Source organism: Ptychodera flava, chromosome 9, assembly GCF_041260155.1.
Source record: "Ptychodera flava strain L36383 chromosome 9, AS_Pfla_20210202, whole genome shotgun sequence".
In the NCBI taxonomy this organism is placed as follows: Eukaryota; Metazoa; Hemichordata; class Enteropneusta; family Ptychoderidae; genus Ptychodera; species Ptychodera flava.
This window is the reverse complement of record NC_091936.1, coordinates 31,637,651-31,647,512: the sequence shown is the minus strand read 5'-3', so window position 1 is coordinate 31,647,512 and position 9,862 is coordinate 31,637,651. Positions and strand designations below refer to the sequence as shown.

Sequence of the window (9,862 nt, the reverse complement as noted above, 5' to 3'; positions counted from 1 at the left end):
ACAGGTTTGGAACTCTGCACTGTTCAGAGCGTATGAATATTTGAATAAAGTTTACATAAATAATTGAACTGCTGAACTCAGTGAAATACTAAGGCAGGCGTAATTAGATGGTTCTAGTTCAGAATAAAAAGAATGCAATGTGTTCTACTGACTCATTACGCCTATTTAAACTATTTCAGACTATTTAAAACTTAAAGAAAATGTTAATAGAGTCGCACTTTGCTGTGATTTCTTTTACTAACATCGCATTGTATTTGAGAAACCATCCTTAATAGACTACAAAAAGTGAAAGATTTGGGAGTTCTTTTAACCTCAAATCTAAGTTTTTAATTTTCTTTTACTGTAGCTAAATCTTTTAGAATGTTGGGTTTTATAAAACGAAACTCTCAGAATTTTACTCGGGTTCAAACTTTTAAATCTCTTCATACTTCCCTTGTGAGGAGTTGTCTCGAGTATAGTTCTGTTGTCTGGAACTCTTTGCAAAAGCCAGATATGGAATCAATGTAAGTTCATAAAATATTTGTTTTTCAAATCTCATATTTCATATCCTGCTCACCAGTATGAAGTTCTCTGCACTATTTTAATTTACCGATTTAAGAGCAACGTCGGTCTTATCTTGACAAGGTGTTCTTACACAAGCGTGAAACCCGGTGTTATCACTTGCCAAATGTTTTAAGCTTTGCTTTAATGCACCTTGTAAAATTTTGTCCCACAATCAGACTACCCCATAGCCGGTACAAGTTTTCTCCACTCAACGGATGTACAAGCAATTTTAATGAATTGGTTCGTAGCAATCATAATATTTATAAGGTGATGATTCGTTTAAGGGATGGACCATTAGATCTTGGAAAGGGGTGGTCACAATGAAATTGTGAAAAAAAATTTGTTACAATTGTAAATTTCTAAAATTTTTTTTTCTAAATGAGAAAAGCTGTGTTAATTTTTTTCTGAGTAAATTTTCAGATTTATAATTTTTTTAGTTCGACGCTGTCTGAGGATACAATGTACATCCATATCACTAGCGCAAATAAGATTGCGTGCTGTAACCCCAACATACATATGGCCTAGTGATTTATATTGCTGATAGATTTTGCGAAATGTTGCAGATCATCTTTTGACAAGCTGAAAAGCTTTTTGCAGAATATGGTGAAATTTGCATATATGTGTTTTCAGGACAATTTTTTCCCTTTTTGATCAAAACATCGATTTCTCTGTAGCAGCATGTCCAAATTGATTGGATGTGTATGGATGTGGTGAAATTTCAATAATTGTCTTTTTAGGGCAATTTATGCCATTCATGGTCAAAAAATCTGTATTCTCTGAAAGGGCTTGTCCAATTTCTTTGAAATTTGCCACATAAGTCCCTTAAAATTTATTTAAATCAATCATGCTCTTTTTTGTGGTGGCAAAAATTTTCAGGTAATTGTCATTCAGAATTTGCTACACACAAACGATGTCATACGGATTTATTCAGTATTAACTATAGAGAAATCAGTGTTCTCCCCAGGATTTTTTTACAAGAGGGCAAAGAAGTGATGCTGCGACCACGTAAGCGGTCGCGGGGGGGGGGGGGGTCAGAAGACGGCGCCCCCTCCTGCCGTTGGAGCTTTTGAAAAACAGAGATTAAAATGGTGTTATTTGGTGGCACTTGGGGAGTATTTTTTTTAGACTTTTTTCATATAAAAAACTCAAAGAAAAAGAAATCTGAGACAGTGTACTATAACTTTTATTCCAGTTCACTGATTTCATTGAAGATTACATTTTTTGAAAACGGAAACATAGCGACAGACAAAAATTTATCTTGTTCACCCATTCTTGCATTCATCATCGCAATAAATTGCTGTGAAAAAAATGAACCTGATGTGGCCTGCATCTGTTCACCTTGATCTTAAAAGGCAAATATAAATTTCTGTCTTGACAACCATACCATAGTTTCAATGTTTTACCTAGTGTACCTGCTTGGTTTGTACGCATGAAACAAGTAGAAAACAGGCTCTATAATTTTAAAATTTTCAAGTGATCAGAAAACAAAAGTCCTGAAAAGATAAGATGATCACAACTTCCAGTATAAGGGATACAGCCACTCTTAATTAAAAATGTGCCTGAAGGATGTACTAAAAATACAGAAAGCTGCTTCCTGTCGGTAAAATCTAAAGAAAATTCAAGATTTTAAAGACTTTTGTAGATTTTTTTTACGCATTTGTATTCTTATTTATTTTTGTTTTATTTTGCAAATTAGTTTGAAGATTTTTTTCCCTAAATTTCTGCTCTGAATTTGTTTTTCTGTTTCTGACCACCCCCTCCCAAGATCTAATGGTCCGCCCCTAAGACTGATATGAGCCATGTTATTTTTGATGGCAGTTCTTGTTGATTTGTTTGCTTTGTTTTTATTTTCTGTGTGTATCCTACACTCGATTTTAGTTTTGTTAATATTTTTTGTTACTTTTTTTGTACTGGCTTGTTCACTTTTATGCGGTGTTTCCTTAACCGTTTTCTTTTGAGTTTTGAGGAAACTGGAAATGGACTCGATCCCGTAGGATTTCGGAATAAATAAATAAATACATAAATTAGTGGTTTCTCATGGTACCTTGAGCTATTTTGGTTGAGGTTGTGTCAGGTCACGTTGAATTAGCATCTTCATGTGGCTCAGTTAGTCGGGCTTCAATTGCATACGTGACTCCGTGTACGCGACTTTCATGAATCGGGGAAATCCAGTAAATTTGATTGATCAAGGGAAAAGTGAGTATACGCACAGTTATTAGTAGACGTAAGGGGTTTAGTATTGATGTAGCCTTCTTCTTTGTATATATGAAATTTTGAGATATATGTAACCTGTAAAATGTAAGAAAATGTCCGCGTAAGAGTAACTTTTATCAATCTCTCCAACTCTTCTTGTTTATTCGAAACGATCGCTATTTGAGTTTTATAAAACACGCTTCTTGGGGAATTGGAAAAAGTTATATTGGAAAATGGGTATTTTAACCTTTGTGACGCATCTATAGGACTTAAGATTGTATAAACCCTTTATACTTTGACATTTTCCGATATTTTTTGCATTTTTACATCTTGCCACAATGTCACCGAATTACCTAGCAATTTAACCCTTAACACCCTTCGGCCAAATTCCCGCCAAAATCGAATATGACATTCGGGCAATAGAGAAATCTACTAGGCTAAAAACCGAAATACTGAATACACGTTATCACTTCAGTTAAATCACATGTCTCGACTATATGATATCCGTAATCATCAAACCAAATGAATGAAATAATTGAATGGCCGCATTGTGAACAGCGAAAGTAGAATAGCATGTTGTAAGTTTGTAAAAGTGTGTCGTTTTGATGTATTTGATAGAAAGAAAAATGGCATTTTAGCATTGGCCTATAAGTCGATATGTCTATTCGAAATACATATATAATTTGGCCGCGAAATATCACGGATTGTAAGGTACGCTTTTAATTCACTACACAAGTCTTGCTTGGAGGACAGTTTTCCGGTTTCATGGTAATAGCTTCGGTTTTGCAAAGAATTTGACGAGGTGTACACTAGAAAGTAGTGATATACCGCAGTTCTCAGCAAATGGAGCAATGAACTGATGAAACAAGGTTCTACGAAAAATCTAAACGCACCCATCGTCCTCTGTTTTTTTATGATCATAAATGGTGGTGGTCATCCTTTCCCCTTTAGTGCAGTGTGCAAGTAAATTTCACCTATAGTGTATCTAGCAGTCATTTTATCCAGACTGCATTAATTCACTTCTGGGAGACCAGAAACATGCCTATGCTCACAGTTTCTTTGTGGATACCGAATGTTTGCCAACATGTATATTGTTGAATCTATACAGTTAACACAGGGTGGCGGCCGTTTTGACTTCCAAAGATCGGCAAAGCTTGGGTAATTTGTTTCTCTAGTACCAAAATTTGCACGATGACCCCCCCCCCCACCCCCGATTTTTATTCGTGGTTTTGAAAGAAAGTGGTTGAAAGATTCCACGAGGAAACTTTCAACAAAAGTTTAAGTCTTTCATTTTCGAGGCGCATGCTATCTTAATATACTAAGTATGTTTATATCATTATTTTTCATTTTGACAGAAAGTTCCAACATAGGTCAATTTGTGGAAAATAGTGAGGAAGTATGGGTGACGTTGCAAGTAGAAAAAATGGCGGCATTTCTGAACCAACTGAAAACGATTCCATCCTTAATAATGGAAATGAGAACAGTCGGCCTTCTCATCACCAAGAGAGCGGAAATGTTGAGGACGAGAGACCGCAAGGTTGCTGGGGTGCCATTGCTGGTGCCTTTTACGCGCTGCTGGGCGGGTTGTCCCTTGGTGCAACTGATATCTTTGTGGTTATTGGCGTTGAAGGTGGAATGTCCCCATTTCAGCAACTACTCGTGAAATCGATAGTGATAGTGATCGTTATTGTTCCTCTGATGATGTATCACTCCGTCAACTTACTGAAAGTCAAGAGAAAGGACATAATCTTAAACATACTGAAAGGCACCTTCGAAGCCGGTAACACTTTATGTTTCAACTACTCGCTGGTCTTAATAGGTGTCGGCGACGCGACCGCCATTGCCGTAGGGTGCATACCCATCTTGGCATCGTTGTTGGCCTGTCTCTTTCTCTCAGAGAAGTGTAAAGTTATCGATGTGATTATAACAATCATCAATCTGACCGGAATTCTGCTGGTATCCCGTCCAGAGTTCATCTTCGGTACAACAGCCGAGCATGGGGAGTATGATTCGCTGGGCTACGTGCTATCAATTGCTGCGGCAGTACTGCTCTCACTGGGTGCGCTCTTCACTAAAATGATGAGCGACGGTACTTCACTTCTCTTGATATTACTTTTTAACGGAATATGTGGCATTGTGGTTACAGCCCCGACAGTGTATTTCTTCAGCACGATGCCCCTTCTTGCGGCATTTCAAAGTAATCCCAAAAATGTCGGTTTTTTGACTGGAATGGTTGCATGCTTTCTGCTTTACATTTATTCTTTCAATAAGGCTCTTCAACTTGAGACGGCCGCCAAAGTCACCCTGCTCTTCAACATGAATGTTTTTACCGGTTTTTTAGCTGATACATTCCTGTTCGGCAACACTCCTACCAATTTGGAACTTATCGGAGCTGCCCTTATTCTTTTCAGTTCTCTATTAGCTTTCTTGGCAGCATTCTGGGCAAATCGACAGAAGATTGAAGATGTTGAAAAGAATTAGGGGGATATTGACAGTGCTCGGACGCCTATCACCTAGACTTGCATGAGAAAAAACTGTTGAAAGAGCTATTGTCATATGCTCGACAAGACATTGTGTTACATTTCCCTTCAACAAATAAGCATAGTTGCCAAATGATATAGGTAAACAGATAATTTGGGGATATCGTTTCATTGCAAGCAATAAGAAAGTCATGTTTTGTGTAGAATGGACCGAGTCAGGTTTCATCTATACGGCAGATCTATTCAAAAATGGTGTTTTATCAAACAAAACAGTCAGACTCTCAAAATTTTTGCAATTCTTTTCTAGCTGCTCTACCACTTGTAGGGCTTAATTTTGAAGCTTTTGGTGCAAGAAAAGTTTCACCATCTTAGTTATGCGAGAATCGAAAATTTTATTTTTTTTCCATGTAGAGTTGACACAGGGTTGACGGCCATTTTGAATTTCAAATATCAGTAAATCTTGGGTTTTGTTTTTCCAGTACAAAAATTTACACGGTGGCCAATGATTTTTATACATGATTTTGTTAGAGAATGGTTGAAATATACGTTGAGGAAAGTTTGAACAAAGGTTCAAGTCTTTTACTTTCGAGGTGCATACTATCTTTAAGTAAATTACAAAATAAGAAGCAATATGTTACTTTGAAAAAATGCAACACCACGGGAGTGGAAAAATATCATGCCGTTGGCTAAGAATGCATAATTTGTACGAAGAGAAAACATAACAACATTGAGAAAAAATCATCAAGGAAAATATAAATGTATACCAATTCACGTGCAAAGATTTTTACTGCACTTTATCGGCAAAAGTGTTGTTATATCATATGCACCGACGATTAGGACCAACAGATTAGGACTTGCATACAACTGAAATCTTATTTGGACAACAAAAGTGAAAAGCATGAATATCAAAAAATATCTCAATTTAATTATTATTTGTTGTACGACAAAATACCACACAAGTTAAATATATGTAAATGGAAAAAAGTGCAATACCCAAAATGTGAATTATGCCATGTCGTAGAAGATTGTAGGCATTTTCTTTTTGACTGTAAGGTTGCATTTAAACAAATTTATGGAAATATTATGTATGAAATATTGAACCCAGGTAAAGCTGATATGGAAGCATGTAATATATGGATATCTGTTAGTTTGTGAACGGTTATTACTATTAAATCTTGCAATGGTTGCAACCGTTAGTATGTATAAAGAAAGAATTGTAAACAAAGGAAATATATGGAAATTTTGAAAGAAGAGTTAGCTTATTTGATAAGGAAAAACAAGGACTTGAAGAATTTAGGAAGTTTTCTGTGAGAGATAATGCAAATTGCAGATGATAACAGAATCATTAAGTATAATGTTGTGATATACAGAAATTGATTTTGAAAAGTTATCCATGTTCATGTATTGATGATGAATAAAACTTTATCTTTAAAAGAAAAAAATAACCATGCTTTGATCAATCCATCTTGTGAGTGTAGGACTTTGCTTGGTAGTCATTAAACAGCATTGGTTTTCAACACGTTTTTCACGCCGTGGAGCATATTTGTTTATCACACTAATATGAATTTCAAACCAACCTTATAAACAATCATTTGGATAGTCAAATGCTTCCAAGACTGACCATGGGAGCTCACCAAGTTCCCTGAGAAACTTTATTTTGATTGAAGTATCTTTTGGGACTCCATTCATTTTCCTGACTATTGTCGTGTTACTGAGGTCATCTACTTTATTGTCACATTAGCATAATATCTAGACTTGTTTCTTTTCTCGAGTGATAAACAAGTCCATAAAATGATAATGAAATTGGCGTAAAAATGTAACAGGTGCTGAGCGTACATGGTGTCACATCATCCACGGCGCGTTTGCATTTCATTTGTATGTGCCGATTGTACTGATCGAATTGTATATAGAAGGTGTCTTTACGGACACGAGCCCAGAAGGTAGAGGGGTGCAGGTAGACGCTAGATAAACGCAGAAGGGACTATCTGAAAATATGAAATGTCCATATATAAGAAATAAATGGTGTTATCTTTGAAGATTCCAAGTCTCTACGCTGTCTCTGTATCCCGACGTCGTCTTGCATGGCAATTCGCCGACTTAAGATAATTGTCAATGGTAATAGTTGTTGGAAATGTTGACACAGCAAACATACTCAGCATTGCTAAAAATGCATGATCTAACAGTAATGCTGACTGATCAGTAACTCTTGTTGGTTGGGTCATAGTGTCTGGAGGGACTGTGGTTGGGTAACAAGTTGGCAAAGGACACAGTACTGGGTTGCCGCACACGGATTCTCCACCAGATTGCACAGCGGTTTACTCCCTTCCAAACTTCCTCCCGCCCTCCTCATGTTCCATCAATGTGGGGTGCAAAGGAATTTACTCCCTGTTGAAAAACAAAAACATAAACGACGCCTTACCATATCCCAGCCATGTCTCCATCCCATCAGGCTTATACCATGCACATGGCCATTCCACTCTCATACCCTCTTCAGGGTAACTCAGCACCACACGCATATTGAAACTTTTATCAAGTTGGTCAATTTACTTTTAGATAAAGTTGATAAGTAACCTTCCCCTTTAAACTGTACAACACCAAGAGATCATTGAAAATACAGGGTCTACCAAATATCTTATCAATGACAAAATGCACTACACTAACTTTCTCACACAATCCCAGCTTTGCATATTCACAGCAGGACTTAAGCCAATGCCATATGATAGATACCCAAGCAATAGACCAAGCACACAAGGATGTTTACCAAAACCACCAGACTGTAGTTATGTAACAGTTGCATTCACAGATAAATCATCAAAATTATAAGCAACGACCTTGGAATGCGCAGAGAGAGAGAGAGAGAGAGAGAGAGAGAGAGAGAGAGAGAGAGAGAGAGAGAGAGAGAGAGAGAGAGAGAGAGAGATGACATCAGCCACCAGGAGATATTTTCAGGAGATCCGTTCATGACATGGGTTTAAATGAGGGCCGAAAAATACTGCATGTGACCAGACACGATGACCGTGGTCCTTTAATGCCCATGAACATTTTGTCCACTCTGTTAAAGTTCAATGTTTTCTAAATTTAGATAATGCATGTTTATCTGTTTATTATTGTAACTTTGAAGCTGCTTTAATTTTTTTTTTTTTGTATTTTGTTACCATTTATTCGTATTTATTCGTATCTCTGACTCACTGTCGATTCACCGTAGTCTGTATGCCAGTCGCAAACCCTCTCAATGAACGGCGGCTATTATTCACCTCGTCATCAAAATATTATGCAGGAAGGTTGCATTTCTATTCATAGAATTTTACAGCTTATAGGCTTTGAAGGTTTGCATTTTACCCAATCAGTCAAGATCACCGCTAATCCTGGACCTTGTAACATGTCAGTCTCGAAGTTAACAATGTTCGCAGACAACTGTTGATTCCAACTTTTGTTAAATCCCTGCTTGTTTTGGATAAAGCCTCGGTTTTCGCGTTTCTGACAGCTCTTTCTACCAGCAACCACTAGTTCGACTTACTGTTATAGCGTCATACACTGACACGAGCACCGGTAATCCTGGACCTTGTAACATGTCATTTTCGACACCTGTTAATTTCATCTTTTCCGATGTCAAATCCCCGCTGAAATGGACAAAGATCCTGCATTCGCGTTTCATACAGCTCTTTCAACAAGCAACCACTTGTTCGACTTAGTACTGGCATAGCGTCATCTGCAGCATCACGGTTAGCGATCTCCATTTGATGATGGACAGCCTATATCAAAATTAATTTCAGAGAACAGTGTACAAAAAGTGTCTCCGGTGATTATACCCATTCTCATCACATCGTTGAATTTAGTTCATGCTACCATGGAGTACGCACACTGGGATGATGATGACTGCTTTGAAATAGAAGGCACTCGTTGCTCCCTGTTGGTGTTGCTATACTTAGCTACGGGAGCCATTGTGTTTCTAATATTAGGAGGAATATTTCTGTCATTGGTAGCTCTATTCACCACGATTATTACACTTGCTTAATTCGAACATTTACGACCGTATTAACACCGAACGAGGTGCAGAGGACTCGTCTTAAACACAGTCGCATTTCGGTCAAACAGCAGAGGGATTGGACTGCATATTCCAACAGACAACAGCCATGGGATGTGGTTACAACGTGGACATACATGTAGTGTACAAGCCCGTTCAATTGTCAGACTTTAGAATGTCACGTAAGGACAGAGATTAGAATATCAAACGATGTGCAGAAATTTATCTGCTCCGTATGGAACATGTTTGGACCTATAACCACCAGACGTGCACGCATCTACTATTTAACCACCATCGACGCGGTTGTTTTGGCATTTGGAAATGTATGACACATGCATACAAATGTGCCATTTGGTTGCCATTGGCGAATTTTGGTTCCACATGGATACCATGCTAGTTTGGCTTGCGTTTAGGTGCAGCGAATCATATGCGATATTGCTGAGTTTTTATTGATGGGAACAGGGAGCGCGCTCTAAACACGCTGAAAACAAATAACACAATTTTGAATTCAGTTAACGAAGTTTTAGGGAGGCCTATTTGACTTCTAGGAAGATAAAGGAAAATAATTTGAAAATGTAAAATTGAAAATATCAAGATTATATAGAGGCTCATGTCGAATGCA

The 9,862-nt window shown here is 37.5% G+C and overlaps 1 protein-coding gene across 1 annotated transcript; it reads left to right on the top strand.

The window, feature by feature from the left end:
* Window positions 1-2,648: 2,648 nt before the first annotated feature.
* Window positions 2,649-7,252, top strand: LOC139140670 (solute carrier family 35 member G1-like). The gene is made up of 2 exons (XM_070710048.1): window positions 2,649-2,739; window positions 4,092-7,252. Exon 2 carries the CDS (start codon window positions 4,135-4,137, stop codon window positions 5,215-5,217), a length of 1,083 nt encoding a protein of 360 aa, XP_070566149.1. The 5' UTR covers window positions 2,649-2,739; window positions 4,092-4,134; the 3' UTR covers window positions 5,218-7,252.
* The last annotated feature ends 2,610 nt before the right edge of the window (window positions 7,253-9,862 follow it).

Excerpts from the sequence above, each read along its gene's own strand:
- LOC139140670 (XM_070710048.1), top strand. The coding sequence starts at position 4,135 with ATGGGTGACGTTGCAAGTAGAAAAAATGGCGGCATTTCTGAACCAACT.